The 18212-nt window shown below is 38.8% G+C and overlaps 1 protein-coding gene across 1 annotated transcript in view; it reads left to right on the top strand.

Annotated features, from left to right (window-relative positions):
* The first annotated feature begins 1603 nt into the window (after positions 1 to 1603).
* The window catches only part of LOC141631299 (uncharacterized), a 30387-nt gene continuing 13778 nt past the window's right edge, over positions 1604 to 18212 (top strand). The window contains exons 1-2 of the mRNA XM_074443988.1: positions 1604 to 2816; positions 2977 to 3182. Coding sequence (XP_074300089.1) covers positions 1604 to 2816; positions 2977 to 3182 — 1419 coding nt within the window. The remainder of the gene's footprint in view (positions 2817 to 2976; positions 3183 to 18212) is intronic.

Here is an 18212-nt window from a genome sequence, read left to right as displayed (position 1 = left end):
ATATCATTGCGATATTGTTCATAGGCCGTTTTTGCTAGAACCGAAGGTTATTTCTTAATCCTTTACTTTTGTTTATGTAATTTTATTTTATGACTAGTGATCATTTTCATAAAATTCGTTATAATCCTTGAATATAAAGGGATGAATACAGATAAATCCCACATCTATGATGTGTATTAATGTTTCTGTGAGGTTTTGACCTCACTAGAAGTGGTATTATGTGATAATTATAAAGTTGTTATCTGAATTTTTTATATGATGAGTATGGTAACCTAATTGAATGATAAAAAAAAATGGTAATAGTTTGATTGATCTGGTATGGTTAGTCATAATTGTATGTGTATTTATAATACATGTGTATTCCGTGAAATGGTAGGGATGATGTTCATGAGGCGCTTGTTCGTTTATTCATATAATATGTTGCGTTGTGATTTGGTAAAGTGGAGTAACCTGTTGCGATGGGTACTCTGGCAGGGCTACACACTTTAGGGTGTAGTCAGTATTGAGGAGTTGGTGATGGAGTTGGGGTTGATGTGACGATTGAGCTATTTTTATTCTTGTCTTATTGTGATTGTATTGTGTGATTAGTACTGACCCCGTTTAATTTTTTAAAAAACGTGGTGATCCATTCGGAGATGGTGAGCAGTTATTGAGCAGGTTTGATATGATGCATATGGGCTAGCTGGGATGAGTCATCACTTGCAGTTAGAAGAGTCTTCCGCTATGTCAGACGGTGTCCTTTAGTTGTTTAGATTTATTAGTAGACAGTTTTGGATTGGATGTATTTAATTTGACAGTTTTGGTCTGAGACATATAATCACTTAAACTATATTTATTATTAAAGTACGTTTCGTTATTGTCTATTTGATTATCATTGCCTCGGGTAACCGAGATGGTAGCATTCTCATGCTTTAAGTGGTCCTGGTAAGGCATTTGGAGTATGGGGGTGTTACACTATGTGGCCTGGGTTTGAAGTTTTGGGGGGAGAATTGCTTGAGTAAACTTGTATCTCTCTTAGGGAAATATGTTAGGGCTGACAATGCTACACTAGATAAAACCAGACTGGGAGATGCTCGATTAATGATTGAAGTACAAGTGGGTCAGGAATTTCCTGATAAATTGTACTTTAATGATGAACATGGTCGTCAAAATTGTGTGCATGTTGAGTATGAATGGAAGCCTATCATTTTTTCTATGTGTAAGGGTATTGGTCATCATAATAGTATATATAGGAAACCTTCTAAAACAATACCTAAAGTGACTCAGGTATGGAGACCTAAGGTTGTGGAGGATCCTAAAGTAGTTGCTCCTACTACTTCCGAGCCCACCAGTGTGCCTCAGGTCTGTCCTGCTCCTTCTCTGATGGTTAATACTTCTTTAAGATCTGACCCTGGGGTTATGGATGCAAGAGTGTCAGGAGGTACTTCCTATGCTGATGCTCTTAAATACCCTCCAATATCTCCTATCAAGAACCCAAAAAAGAATGGAACTGGTAATGTTAGTAAAGGGGGAACATATGAACAACTAGTTATCAATGAGCAGGGATAATTTAGGGTGTTGGAACGTTAGAGGTATGAATAGTTTAAATAAGCAAGCAAATATTATGTGGTTCTTGCTCCAGAATAAAATAGGTCTCCATGTATTAGTTAAAACTAAGGTCAAATCTAATAATTTTGCTACTATTTTGAATAATCTTGGTCAAAGGTGGTATGGTATCAACAATAATTTGCATCATCCAGGTGGTAGAGTGTGGGTAATTTGGCTTCCTGAAAATTTTCATGTCACTTTAGTGCAGTCTTCTGAACAGCAAATTACTGTGGATGTCACTGATATTCAGTCTGGAGTGAATTTCTGGTTTACTGTGGTTTATGGGTCTAACTCAGACACAGAGAGATTACAACTTTGGCAAGAACTTCAAGGAATCAAGGATCAGTGTAATATAGCATGGTGTGTAGGAGGGGATTTTAATGCTATCCTTCATTTCAATGAAAGAGTTGGCAGTACTGTTTTATGGAGTGAAATAGAGGATTTTAGACTTTGTGTGGAGTATTGTGAAATGGTGGACCTTAAAGCTCAGGGTTCTTTCTATACCTGGAATAACAAACAAGACACTACTACTAGGGTCTTTTCTAGGATAGATAGATTTCCCATCAATCATGATTGGCTACAGCTGTATCCTAACTCTTATGTCCACTTTATGAATGAAGGGTTATTTGATCATAACCCATGCATTTGTTATAGATCAAAAGAGCCTATGTTCACAAAATCTCCCTTCAGATACTTTAACATGTGGGGTCAAGCCAAGGACTTCTCAAACATTATTCAGTTAGAATGGGGTAAACCTATTACTCGGGTCAGAATGTATCAGGTTGTGAGTAAATTGAAAAATCTAAAGAAGCCTCTGAAAGTTCTTAACAAACATAAATTCTCTGATATTGATACAACAGCTGAGTTGGCTAGATTTTTATTGGATATTCTGCAGACAAAGTTACATCTTAACCCTTATGACATGATTCTCAGGGAGGCTGAGCAGCAAGCTGCTGAAAATTACAGCACTCTTCATAAAGCACAGATGAGTTATTTGAGGCAAAAGGCTAAAGTGGAATGGCTTAAAGATGGGGATAAAAACACTGGTTTCTTCCACAGACATATTAAGGTAAGGCACATTCACAATAAAGTTCTTAGTATTAAGGATATTCATGGCAACCTTCAAATTGATCTTGTGCACATTGAAGCTGCTTTTTTGGAATTCTATACTGATCTTTGTGGATCCAATAGACATACTACTACTGTCCATTTCCCTACAGTCAGAACAGGTAAATTAATAACTGATCAGCATATGTCTTTACTTTTGAGACCTGTCACTCATGATGAGATCAAAAAATGCATTTTCTCTATTCCTTCTTCTAGCTCCAGGCCCAGATGGCTAATCCAGTCAATTTTTCAAGGATTCTTGAAACATTGTTGGTAATGAAGTTTGTGAAGCTATCATTGATTTTTTTCACACTGGTTCTCTTTTGAAGCAACTGAATGCTATCTTAGTTACTCTCATTCCTAAGGTTACTAAACCAACTATTGTACTTGAGTTCAGACCAATTACATGTTGTAACATCATCTACAAATGCATTGCTAAGCTTTTGTGTGCTAGGCTAGGTGAGGTGTTACCTTACATTATCAGTCTGGTAGGTGTATCCCCCGTGGGGTTTAGTTTTTCAGTACTTGCCGTTAGGAGCACCTAGACCAAAACACAATTTATAACTTCACAAACAACTCTACAATTAGTAAAGAGGCAAGTAAAGGTCGGATCCCAAGGGACGGGAATTGAGATGACATTTCTATTGCAACTAGTGGTGTCTAAGGGTATCACAATTGGGGTTTGAAGTAGAAGATCACTAAACTAAATAGCAATGAAAGTAAACAAGCAAGTTGAATTAAAAGTGATGTAAACAATTGATAAAAGGCACTAGGGTGTCATGGGGTCATAGGGGATTCATGGGAATTGATCATACAAACATATTCCCAAGTTATAAGCAAGCAATTATTATTGTGATGGACCGAGTTGGTTTATATCTTACAATCCTAGGAAAGTTTGGGTCCCGGAGCCGAATCGATTAGATTGTAAAACACCTACAAGTCGACTTAATCTTCCCTACTCAACAATATGCATGGTCTAATGAGACTCGAGTTGGTTTATGTCTTACAAGTCTCATTGAAAAGATAGGTGATGGGTAAAAAAATGCAAGGATTCATAGGCTCACATTTCATCAAACATAACATGTGCATAAGTTGAGATCACAACAAGCAAGCAAATAAACTATGAAAGCATATTAATTTAAGCATGAATCATTCCCCATGTTGGTTTCCCCTAATTACCCATTAACCCTAACTAAGGAAACTACTCACTCATTATCATGTTGAACATGCTAGCAAGGTTGTCAATCATACCAACAAAGTGAAACATGTTGAATAAATGACAGTGATTAACAATAATTAAAGAGGAATTAAGAGAATTATACCTACTAATGATTCCAATAATAAAGCAAAGAATAAAAGAAGTACTTGAATGCTTGATTGAGAGGTTGTCAATCTCCCAATAATAACCGAAATAATCTTCAATTACCCAAAATAAAGGATGAACAAGAGAGAGATTAAGGAAATAAAACTTGTATTAAAACTTGATTAAATGTTGATTACAAGATTAAAGAGAGATTTGATTGAGATTAACTACACTAAAGATTGCTAAGAAGAACATGCTCTTTTAATTAGACTAATAAGGTATTTATAGTGGGGATTAGGTGCATGAATTAGGGTTAACTAAGGGCTTAAATGATGATTAAGTCCCTTGTTGAGGAATCGCCGGTCTCTCTAGGGAGACACCGGTCTCTAGAAAATGATGTGCATCCTTCCTTGAAGCTTGAAGAAGATGAAGTGGGACTGTCTGGGAATCCGGGTGTCTTTAGCACGGGACGGGCGGATTTGGCAGCTTCTGCCCGGACGTCCAGGGGGTGAAGACGGGCGTCTTCTAGGCAATCCGCACGGATTGTCAGGCAGTCTTGTTCCTTCTTCTTTTCTCCCTTTTTCTTCATAAAATCCTTGAGGATTTCCTCAGGGATGCAAGGATCTTTTCTCATTATTGCCCATCTACTATAGTATATACAAAGGCCTTCTAATATTGTCTCTCCTTTATGCTTGGTCATTGAATTCAATCAATTTAGCCTCATTTTGCCATGAAAATGCAAGGTTTGCACTCCTTTCCTACCAAGGACACAAAACCTCAAAGAATATACAAAACAAAGAACTAAAGACAATAAATGACACAAATATGTACTAAAAATCATGGGAACAAGGGTAATTCGGGGACTAAATATGCTCTAATTATGGTCACATCAAATATCCCCAAACCGAACCTTTACTCGTCCCGAGTAAAGAGGTGACAAAGACTTGGACCAATATTTAAACTAACCTAATAACATAGCCGATATGAGACAATTAGCGGGTCTCACTCCACCCCTTCAACTCACAACAAGACAACCATGAGGTAGGATGCCTTCTTGCAAGGCAAGGTGGGTCTTGCCAAAATGGCGACACATCCAAACATTAAGCACACAAAACAAGTAATGGATGCATCTACAAAATAATAGCCACTTTCCTCATCTAAGTGGCGGAAATTATCTACAAGGGAAGCAATTCAAGGGTACACATTCCTTCATAGATGCAATTTCTTCAAACTACTAAGCCTAGAAGGATACCAATAAATCACCTTCAAGTTGTGTCAAGCTAGCTAGGGTACCTTTGTCCTCAATCGTTAAATGCTTTTGTCAAGAGTAGATTCCCTATGGTGTTAGAAACACTGGAGGATCGCGGAATTCTGCTCTTGCCTAGACAAGAAGAAGGGTCGTCCCCTCTCTACCATGCATAAAAATGGATACGGTGGATAAAGGGATCGATAGATATTTGAGTTTCACTTTGAGAGTTTGCTTTTGTTGTTGTTTTTCCCTCCAATTTCTTGTGGCATTTGACATTTGAGAACACTTTCTTTGCCATTTCTTTTTGATTTTTGGCATTTCAACACTTGACAACTTTCAACTTTTTGCATTTTCTTTTTGAACATTTTCAAAGTCACCCCATATGTAGTGAGGGTGCGTTATATTTGAAGCTTTAGGAGTTCTATTTTTGCTCTTCTTTTCATTTGATGCATTTTTTTTGCAAACTTTCTTTCACTTTTCATTTCATTGAACTCAAATTGATTTCTTTTTGTGCATATTCCCTTTGATGACAAAAATGTGGTAGAACATGGATGATGGATGGATTCATGGTTTCAAGGGTCACCTTGGAATAAACGGTAGCCAAGGAGTTATCACACCACAAGGTACTCTTGACTAGGCCTTAATCCATGGGTCAAAGGATACTAGCATGACACATCCTAGGGTGTTTTACAAGTATTCTAACAAGCAAAGTCTTAAGAAGAAAAAGCATCTACTAGGGCCTATATACACTTGTCAGACTTCCCAAGTAGACGGTTTCACAAAATTTGTCTAACATGCAACTACATGCCATGATGCAACTAGCATATAAACATCCTAATGCAAATGATTCTACCAACTAATATGACATAAACTAAATGCAAGTCCTAAGTTCACATTGTTATACCGCATCAATCAAAATAAAGCCACATAGTCATTAACATAAAGAGGAAAAAGGAGATTGGAAAGATCATACCATGCGGTCTTCAATATCCCCATGTCTCGGATGTGGCGTAGTCGATCAATGTGAACAAGGATAAAACAAACAAACACAATATATACAACAATATATACATGACTACACTACAAAGGAAATGAACTTGTTTTTGCATTTTTCAAAATTTTAAACTTTTATGGTTTTTCGAAATTTTTTGATTTTTTTTTTGTATTTTTGAATAAAAGTTAAGTTAGAATTCCCCATCCCCACACTAATATGGGCATTGTCCTCAATGGCCAAAATGATGGAGAATTATGCAAACATGATGCATGATTTCTACACTAAATGCAAGCTACACTAATCTACACTACATGATGCATGTGTTTTTTGTTTATGACGGAGAGCGTAATTTAGATTACCTCCCGTTGTGTATTCATGTACTTCCCCAAACTGAGATAGACATTATTTCTAATGTCCTAAAGTTGGGGTAGTTCATGCACACAAGATGCAATGCATGAAACTAAATTAGTCATTTTGGATTTTCAAAAGTGGGAACAATGAAATAAGAACACCTCAATGGGGCCGAGGTGTTAGTCCTCTATGTTGCCAGGACTCTCCAACCATGATCAAGATAAAATAATAAAACAAAGAAAGAAGTAGACAAACCTCAAGAGGGTAGGAGCCTCCAAAGCTTGCTAGTCTTCCACCATATCATCATTGTCATCATCTTCCTCAATAGAAGTGGACTCATCACCACTTCCCTCTGCACTTTCTTGCTCACTTCCTTCATCATCCTCTTCTTCTTCTTCATTAGCCTCTTCATCAATGCTATCATCAACAATCTCATCACCGACAACCTCGTCGTCACCCGGAATCTCACCCCTAGATGCATTTGGAAAGAAAACATCCCTATCCGCCCAACTAGGCAAAGGACATGAAGGATCAAGTAGTCCTTGCCTAGATAAATGAAGGAGGGGTGGATATTGGACTAAGTATGCATCTTCCCGATCCTTAAAAGCTTGTTTTTGCATCTCTTGCATAAGTAGAGTCATGTAGTCATTGCTTGATTTAACACCTTCGGGTTTGAACTCTTGATACTTGAAAGGATAGGGTGGTATGATAATGGAGGAGGAGGGCATTTCAATTTCACCCCTTTGTTGACGGATGATGTATTCGGCTTTTTTTGAGACGGGAAGAAGGTAGTTGGTCTGATGGACACTCAAACAGCATATCTTGGAAGACAAAGTAAAAGATCTAGCCTCATTGGTGAGCCACCCATATTTGGTGTCAAGAGGGTTATGAGTGACCCACTTGTACTTGTTAATCATGGCATCCATGTCAATGAGATGACTCCCCTTTTTCGCCACATACTTGCTATCCTTTTTGAAATTCGGATCAAAGTACTTAGCCAAAAGAGTGACTAGACCTCCATTTACAATAACAGTGGTGCCTTGCTTTCCACAATCAACATTTAGCCATCTTTCCACCAAAAGCCTTAGATAATTGTAAGGCTTGGTGAATTCCCTTCCAATATTTAAGGCTGACTCAAGAAGAACACAATCGAGCTTGGTAAAGTGGTTAGTGTCTTTTCTTGCAATGATAGTATTCCCGATGACCTTGTGCCACACTCTAATGCCCGGATGGTAGACTAATAGAGCGCGACTAGCATGATAGTTCTCAAATTTCCTCCCGGAAATCGCCTCCCAAAGAGGAGCGGGGTCATACTTTTCGGGATTCTTGTAATAACTAGGTGAATCACTAAGACCCAATACTTTACCCAATTCATCAAAGGTGATGCGCCTACTCACATTAGCAAGGCGGAACTCGATGTTTTCTCTAGTATCTATCTTAGTAACTTTCAAAGAACTCAAGAATTCTAAGGTAAGGAAGGGGTATGTCAATTCTCTTGTAGCAAATAATTTTCCCAACCCCATGGCTTCAAAGAAGGCTTTCGTTTGTTCAAGGACACCCAATTTGTTCAAGGCATATTCACATATGAACTTGGTGGATAGAAAGGATTTTCTAGCATACTTGGCAAATGTATCCCTATGAGCGTTAGAAATGAAAATTACCTCCGGATAGTTTGATAATTGAGCAATTTCCGGAGTTGTTGATGTTGTTGCTTCCAAGGGAGGTTGTTGTTGTTGAACTTCCAAGTTTGAACTAGCTACCACCATAGCCAATGAGGCTTTCTTTGCTTGAAGACTCTTTTGTCTTGTTGAGAGTGCCTTTGCCTTAGGTGCCTTTGTTGCTCCTTTTGTCCTTGCCATTGATGATTTAACCCAGAAAAGAGTGAAAATCTTCAATTTCCAAGTATACCCAAATCGATTTTAAGATGAAAGGCTTTGCCTTTATAATTTCAAAAATCAACTCAAAGGTTGAAGATTTTTGTGCTTGGTTTGATTTTTGTTGGAAGATGAGTGATTAATTGTTGTTAAAAGGAAGTTTGGATTTGATTTTGTTGAATTTGGTTGAGGAAATCTTGTTTTGGTGATGGAGAGGATGAGGGTTTTGAGTTTTGGGGTTTATGGGTATTGTTTTGAATGAAGGAATGAAGAAATGAATATGGGATGAGGTATTTAAAATACCCGAAGATTTTTGAATTGCAGGGGAAGACGGGCGTCTTTCAGCAAACACGCTCGGATTTATCGACTGCAGGACGGGCGTCTTCTGCGGAAGACGGGCGGATTCTCAGACAGTGAGATTTCTTGTTTTTCACAGTAAAAAAGACGGGCGTCTTTCCTTCCAAGACGGGCGGATTTCTGAAGACGAGCGTCTTCTCTACCAGGACGCTCGGATTTTTCAACAGTCCCAAAATTTCAAATTTTCAGCTCAGATGGACGGGCGGATTTTGACAAAGATGCCCGGATTGCCTGAAGACGCTCGGATTCTCCCTGTTTTACCCGGATTCAGTTCTATCCGTGCACTTGCATATCCCTTGTCATTTTCATTCTTCAAATCCCATGTTCTTCATTGTAGGGGCACTACTTGTTGGGGCTGGTGTCCTCTACAGTTAGTGCAATGACATATAAATCTCTAAAAAGGATCATAGGGTATACTTTTGTATTATTATCAGTTGGTCCACGTTTATCAATAACGGTTGGCTTGCTAGATAAGTTTGACGTTATTGTCATACTGTTGGCGGTGACCAGCTGGTCCCTAAAAGTCACACCTATAGGATACGTTTGAGAGATGTGACGGTATGAAAATACAGTCATGTTGATGCCTAATTTGACTAAGCAGTTAGTCGGAGTTATTGACTAATAATTAGTCAAACGCGATGTTGAGATAATTATTTAATACGGATTAAATAATACTGGCTAATGTGAATTAAGCGGTTAATTCGTAAATTGAATATAAACGATTATATTTAATTAATGTATATTGAATTAATTAATTATACAATATTGTCATTATCGGACAAGTATTAATATATCGACTGAGTCATGTTACTAGTTGATATTTTAATAACCGATAACCGATGATGATTTATAATAAAATCCCGTCATATACATTTTAGCATTTTGAGTCGGACCACGAGTTAAAATAAGGAGAAAGTGGAAAGCCCACTCTCTCCCTTATACTCGGTTTGGCCGAATGAACAAAAGGAGAGGACTCTCTCCTTTTGACCTAATTCATTCATTTTTGCACAAAAAAATTAGGTTTTGGAGGCATTCTCTCTGAAACCTAGATCTCACATCGAAAACCTCACAAAAACTCTCTCAATATTGCAAGGCAATTAGAGAGTACTTTCTAGCACAAGGGGCATAGTCTCAGACGGTCTTGGGTGCAACGATTAGGAGGAAATCTATATTGATTTCTGTTCTTAGGCCGTATTCACAAAGGACCCGAGGTTGATTCTTATACCTTTATCGTTTCTCTTGTATTTTTCGTTTATGACAATAATCACATGTTAAACATACGTTATAGTCCTAAAATTTAAGGGAATTTTAGGGATATTTCCCTACAAGTGGTATCAGAGCGAGGCCACGTAAATCTTTCATTGTAATTTTCATTAAACGATTTGAATCGATAATTTTTTTTTGCATAGAAAACCGTGAGGCCAATTGTTTTACACGGCTGCTTCTGTTTTTTTTAGCATTGAAAACCGTGACCTCCAAAGCTCTCGGCTGTTTTAATTTTTTTTTTGCATTGGAAGCCGTGCCACACGGGTTTATGCTGATCAGACGATAGTCTCGTTTTGCTTTCGTTTTGTCTTTGCATATTGTTTTTGTAATCGATTTTCATTGCAATATGTTAATGTTTTGTCAATTGTAGATTCATTTCTATACGGATTAAGTTTAATTTGCAATTGGTTTTATCAAATCGATTTTGTTCGGTTTGATGATGCTCACGGTTTGAGCTGTTAAAATAAAAAAAAAAAAAAAAAATTCAGCTCTCGGTTCTGCCGTGAAAGAAAAGAAAAAAAAATCGGTTTTTATTATTTTTTTTTCGGCCATATCATGTGCATAATTCAGATTTTATGCATTCGCTTGATATTGAAACGGTTCACTCACGTACCATTTAGTTATTTTAAAGCAATTTAAAGTAACGAATTATCATGAATTAAAATTAAGTTGATAGAAGCGGTTTTGTCACATAGTTTTAATCGTTAAAAGGTGGTTTGGATAAATTTAACATAATTACGGAATTATGTCACGAATAAATTTTATTTTAGTTGATGCATTTTTATTTTTATTTATCGTTACATTTGAATGCCATGAATGTTTTTTTTATTACGTATTTAATTTTGCAAACGGATGTAAATTAGTGTGGCATTAGTAGAACGTGTTACCGTAATGATGGAACACGGTCTTGGTTGTATTTTGAGATCTCGCATCTCCGTTTTGGTTTTTCCTTGTAATTACAGTTTTTATTTAGAATGTAAATAGGTTTATATTTTGTAAATTTTAAATTGTAATTTTGAGAAGACCAAAGATGGAGAATCGGATGCTCACTCATTTGCATGGATCAAGATGGAACATCAAGACAAGCTTCTCGGGTCCAACTGTGGATTCCAAAGTTGTATTGTGTTCATTTTGCTAGGATAGGCCACACTAGGACTTTTATTTACGTTTTACATTTGTTTTATGTTTTTCATCGTAACGATAGTTTGCATCATATTCCGCCTAAAACCAAACCACCTAATATTTGCATGAAAACTGACTCATATAGAGGTCACGCGTTAGTTTTCTTTGATATACAGATATCACACGTTTTTACTTAAGCCATCACCTAAGTTAATTAATTCACGTAATGCTAGTTTTTCGTTCACTTAAAATGAATTAAAACTAAGTTGATGGGATCTTCCTCGTATAACCAAAAATTGAGAATAGTCTTTATAGGTCAAACTCCAATGAATCCCTTCTTCGTCGGTAGGCATAATATGACCCCTTCTACGTCGGGTAAGTTGGAACTGATTGACCTATTTTATCTCAACACTATGGTCACTCGTACGATCCTGTGATTATGGTGGACTAAAGATAGGATTTACGGAAATCTATCGACCAAGAGTTCTAACAGTAGAACTAGCTAAACAGTTGGCTTATCAATTTACGGAAATTGAGTCTTGGGATCACTTGTATTATTCTTGAGGGAGATCAATTATGCAAGTGCAATGAGTCTACATGTTAAAATGAATTTTAAATAGACTTAAATCACCTCGATGAGTTGCTTATTTCGTTTTGTTTTTCCTTTCTTTTTCAGTGTAGATCACGATCATTTAAACTGCTAATAACATAATGGCTGGCCGTGCTGACGACCCAATGCCAAGTGCCACATTGGACCGTGAGTCCGGCCGGATCTTCATGAATCGGATGAATCGGTCTACTCGGATCAAGAATGATGGATCAAACTTCGCGGAATGGGAGGCGGCATTACGGAATGCTGCCATTGCTGACGGGAAGCTCAAATATCAGGTTGAGCCCATCGCGTCAAACCCAGGCCCCACGGCTGGAGCTAACGAGATCGCCAAGTATAGCGATTTCGTCATGGAAGCGGGTGCGATTAAAAACGTACTCATTTTTGCAATGGAATCCAATTTGCAGAAACGCTTCATAGCCCAAGGTGCAAACAAGATTTTCACCACGCTCACTAAGGAATTCTCGAAAGCACCGAGAATCGTGACCTATGAGCACACCTGTCGCTTCCTTGAGGCGAAACTCCAGAAGGGCCAACCGGTTAGCCCACACATTCTCAGCATTATTGAGAATGTCGAGAAACTGGAGGCGCTTGATTGTAAGATCAGCGAGAACATCGTGATTGACCGCATGCTTTATTCACTCCACGATGGTTTTGCGCTCTTTAGAGCCAATTACTATATGAATGATTTGAAGAAAAGTCCTCACGCACTACACTCCCTTCTCGTACAGACCGAGAAGGACATGAAGTTTAGTGGGAGCCTGAAACAGGATGTTCTCATTGTGTCAAACAAGGGCAAGGGTAAGGGCAAAGCTCAGGCAGACCTAGCAGTAGGTAAACCGAAGTTTAAGAAGTCGGGATCAGGTAAGAGTGGGCCTGGTGAGTCGAGCACCTCATCAGGCGCGACAAAGAGCAAGAGTGGTAACATGGAATGCCATCATTGCCACAAGACTGGGCATTGGAGGCGTACATATCTTGTATACCATGAGGACATAAAGGCAGGTCGCGTTAATCCTGTTGGTATGTCTTCTTCTTCTTCTTCTTCTTTTATTCATATGATTGAGATTAACCACGCAAGTTACGGAACTTGGGTACTAGATACTGGTTGTGGTTCTCATTTGTGCAATCATGTACAGGGCCTCCGAAACATCGAACCCCTCGTAAAGGGTGAGGTGGACCTGCGTGTCGGGAATGGAGCACGAGTGGCTGCCGTCTCGAGGGGAACATACGTGATCCAGCTTCCTAGCGGATTTGAGTTATTTTTATATAACTGCTATTATGTACCCAATCTTTCTAAAAACATTATTTCAGTTTCTACACTTGACAAACTTGGTTTTTCATTTGTAATAGAGAATAATAGTTGCATTTTCTCATTACACGATATGATTTATGGCAAGGCAGTCTCCATGAACGGAATTTATGTTTTAGATCGATCACCAGAAATATTGCACGCAATGAATAAGAAGTTAAAGGTTGGTGACAAAGATCAAACGTATCTATGGCACTGCCGTATGGGACACATTAATGAGAAACGCGTAAAACAGCTCATAAAGAATGAAGCTATATCGGCCTTTGATTTTCAATCATTTGGCACGTGTGAATCATGTCTCATTGGCAAGATGACTCGAATTTCCTTCAAAGGTGTTGGAATGCGTGGCAACGCCGACCTATTAGGACTCATACATACGGATGTGTGTGGACCTATGTCAATCACCGCACGAGAAGGCTATAGGTACTTCATCACTTTCACGGACGATTTAAGTAGATATGGCTATGTCTACTTAATGAAGCATAAAAGTGAGTCCTTTGAGAAATTCAAAGAATACCAGAATCGGGTACAGAACCAACTGGGTAGAAAGATTAAAACACTACGATCAGACCGTGGTGGCGAGTATCTTTCTCACGAGTTTGATCAACACCTTAAGGACTGTGGGATTGCCTTACAGTTAACTCCACCTGGAACACCTCAATTGAAAGGTGTGTCCGAACGAAGAAATCGAACACTACTTGATATGGTTCGATCCATGATGAGTCATACCGTGTTGCCTGATTCATTGTGGGGTTATGCTCTTCTGTCAGCTGCTCTAATACTTAATCGAAGTCCGTCTAAAGCTGTTGACAAGACTCCATATGAACTATGGAAGGGAACGGTCCCTAACTTGTCCTTTATACGGGTTTGGGGCTGCGAGTCTTATGTCAAGTGGAGACACGAGGATAAGCTCGGCCCGCGATCGGTCATGACATACTTTATAGGTTATCCTAAAGGAACACTTGGTCATTACTTTTATTCGCCAACCGAACAACGTGTATTTGTTGCGGCTAGTGCGACATTCTTAGAGAAAGAATTTCTCGAGAATGCGAAGAGTAATAGAACCTTCGAGCTATCGGAGATTCCAGAACCAAATACCGAGTAACCATTGGAGGAACCAGTTCCTTCAATCCCGGCTGCGGTTAATATTCCTGAGGAACATAGGAGGTCGGGAAGGGTCTCTATTCCTCCGGACAAATACATTGGTATGGTCGAGGAACATGACATAGATGACATTCTACTCTTAACGAGTAGTGAACCCGCAACCTATAAAGGTGCCATGACTAGTTCCGACTCAAAGCTATGGCTTGAGGCCATGCAATCCGAGATGGACTCCATGTATGAGAACAACGTATGGGATCTTGTTGACTTATCTGCTAAGGTTCGTCCTCTTCAATGCAAATGGCTTTACAAGATAAAGCATTCTGTGGAAGGTCAACAAGATATCTATAAAGCACGACTAGTTGCTAAAGGTTTCACCCAAGTGCCAGGCTTGCACTACGATGAAATTTTTGCACCCGTAGTCATGCTGCGTTCCATTCGGATTATCTTAGCGATTGCCGCTTTTCATGACTATGAAATTTGGCAGATGGATGTGAAAACCGCCTTCTTAAACGGTTATTTGGAGGAAGAGTTGTACATGTTACAGCCCGAAGGTTTCATCGATCCTGAACATCCTAAGAAAGTGTGCAAGCTTAAGCGTTCCATTTATGGACTTAAGCAAGCTTCTCGGAGTTAGAATCATCGTTTCGACCAGGTGATAAAAGAAAATGGATTCACTCGATCGGTCGAGGAACCATGTCTATATATCAAGTCGAGTGGGAGTAAGATTGTCTTCCTAATATTGTATGTTGATGACATACTCCTGATTGGAAATGACATACCTCTCTTAACTTCGGTAAAAGTATGGTTGAAGAACCATTTCCAGATGAAAGATCTGGGTGCGGCACAAAGAATTTTGGGCATCCGTATCTATCGAGATAGATCACGTCGGACATTATCTCTCAGTCAGGAGTCTTACATAGACAAGATCCTAGAGAGATTCAGCATGACTAACTCCAAAAAGGGGTTTCTTCCTATGGCTCCAGGGGTGCATTTGAGCAAGTCTCAGGCACCAGAGACACCGGAAGAGAAAGAGCGCATGACCCGGATTCCTTATGGTTCGGCTATAGGATCAATCATGTATGCCATGATATGCACACGTCCAGACGTAGCATATGCATTGAGTATGACAAGTCGATTCCAACAGCATCCAGGTGAATCACATTGGATGGCTGTCAAGAACATTCTTAAGTACCTACGGAGGACTAAAGATTGGGCATTGACTTATGGAGGCGAACAAAAGCTATGCGCAACCGATTCTGAGATGCTAGCTTCCAAACGGATCGAGATGACTCGAAATCTCGGTCTGGATTCGTTTTTACTCTTAATGGCGCTGCAGTCAGCTGGAAGAGTTCCAAACAAAGTGTTACAGCAGATTCTACGATTGAGTCCGAGTACTATGCCGCGTCTGAAGCTGCAAAGCAAGCGATATGGATGCGTCGGTTCTTACAAGGATTATCTGTAGTGCCTAGTTCGAATGACCCGATCACCATCTATTGCGACAATAGAGGTGCCATCTTCCAGGCTAAGGAGCCTAAGTCTAGCAACAAGTCTAGACATGTACAACGGAAAGCTCATCTAATCCGAGATTACGTGGAGCAAAAGGAGGTAGTGATAGAAAAGATTGCTACAGATGATAATATAGCAGATCCTCTCACTAAACCATTACGACAAGATAAGCATGAAGGGCATGTTAATTCCATGGGAATTAAACGTGTTCCTGAGTTATAGTACTCTTTTATGGATTAGATTCATTCTCTTTTGTACTCTATACGACATAATCGTTTTGATATTTATATATTTTGTTTTTCATGTGGATTTGTACGACAATTTTTGAACACCACAAAGTGAACTGAACAAACATTATATTTTGGTCCTTAATTGCCTACGTGAGCTGATAACTCTGGCAATTATTTTGTTACGTTGGTTGATGGTGGGTTCAACGAGCCATAAGTCAAAAGGTTGACTGACCAATCACAGAGGCGAGTTATACGGATATCTCATAGGACACAATTGTGACAACGACGTGGAGTCCTAAATGTTTGATAACATTCGGTGCCAGGTCGTGGATAGGACCTCCATGGTGATCCTAAGAGTCGATTCTTTTGACTATCGACTATCTCTTGAGACTAAGGCAGATTTTGGGTGACTTTGGTTTCTCTCTCACGGTCATCCGTAACAGGGGGCCAAGTAGATTGTTTCGGGTCATTTCATCTTTGTGCTTAGATCGGCGGGAGTCGAGTTGAAGGAAATATTCAGCCTTTATCATGTACTCGATATTTCTCGGGGCCACTCGAGGAGTCAGAATGAAATGCATGGCCATGCTCGAATACGGATTCGTTTTATCAGTTAAGTTACTCTCTAGTCGGGAAACCACTCTTGATACTGGATCGATTGTAAAAATACGACCTTTGCGGATCGGGATGCGCAAATTGTTTTACATTGAGTGGGAGAAATTTTAAATGGATATGAGAATCGGTTATCGCACATACACTTGTACGGACAAGTGGGAGTTTGTTGAGCGGTGTCCTCCGGTTAGTGCGGATAACGTTATTGCACGTACACTTGTACGGACAAGTGGGAGCTTGTTGGGGCTGGTGTCCTCTGATTAGTGCAATGACATATAAATCTCTAAAAAGGATCAAAGGGTATACTTTTGTATTATTATCAGTTGGTCCACGTTTATCAATAACGGTTGGCTTGCTAGATAAGTTTGACGTTATTGTCATACTGACAGCGGTGACCAACTGGTCCCTAAAAGTCACACCTATAGGATACGTTTGAGAGATGTGACGGTATGAAAATACAGTCATGTTGATGCCTAATTTGACTAAGCAGTTAGTCGGAGTTATTGACTAATAATTAGTCAAACGCGATGTTGAGATAATTATTTAATACGGATTAAAATTTGGCTAATGTGAATTGAGCGGTTAATTCGTAAATTGAATATAAACGATTATATTTAATTAATGTATATTGAATTAATTAATTATACAATATTGTCATTGTCGAACAAGTATTAATATATCGACTGAGTCATGTTACTAGTTGATATTTTAATAACCGATAACAGATGACGATTTATAATAAAATCCCGTCATATACATTTTAGCATTTTGAGTCGGACCACGAGTTAAAATAAGGAGAAAGTGGAAAGCCCACTCTCTCCCTTATACTCGGTTTGGCCGAATGAACAAAAGGAGAGGACTCTCTCCTTTTGACCTAATTCATTCATTTTTGCACAAAAAAATTAGGTTTTGGAGGCATTCTCTCTAAAACCTAGATCTCACATCGAAAACCTCACAAAAACTCTCTCAATATTGCAAGGCAATTAGAGAGTACTTTCTAGCACAAGGGGCATAGTCTCAGACGGTCTTGGGTGCAACGATTAGGAGGAAATCTATATTGATTTCTGTTCTTAGGCCGTATTCACAAAGGACCCGAGGTTGATTCTTATACCTTTATCGTTTCTCTTGTATTTTTCGTTTATGACAATAATCACATGTTAAAGATACATTATAGTCCTAAAATTTAAGTGAATTTTACGGATATTTCCCTACACTACTAAGCCATGAATAGCCTAGGCAATTACCATCCCCACACTAAGCTAAAGCACTACACATCAATTGAATCATTAGTCCCTCCCTCACTTCTCTCAAAAAATGATAATTATCTTGATCAAAGCATAAAAATCCAAAAATGACAAAAATGCAATGTATGAATTAAAATGTGAGTTAGGGAGTTAGAAATATTTAAAAATGGTGGTTTAGGGAGGACTCCACCAAACTCTCATCCTTAGTGAGATGTCATGGGGGCATGTCCAAGGTGTTGTTGATGTTGCTCAACACCTTGAAAAAGTAATCAAAAGCTTGTTCATTATCATGATAAAGATCTTCAATAGACCTTTGCCCTTATTGTCGGTCTTGATCGATAGCATTACCAATATAGGGGTTGAAAATCCCTTCAAACTCATCGTCCCAAA

This window comes from Silene latifolia, chromosome Y, assembly GCF_048544455.1.
Source record: "Silene latifolia isolate original U9 population chromosome Y, ASM4854445v1, whole genome shotgun sequence".
In the NCBI taxonomy this organism is placed as follows: domain Eukaryota; kingdom Viridiplantae; phylum Streptophyta; class Magnoliopsida; order Caryophyllales; family Caryophyllaceae; genus Silene; species Silene latifolia.
This window is presented reverse-complemented; position numbering and strand designations above follow the sequence as displayed.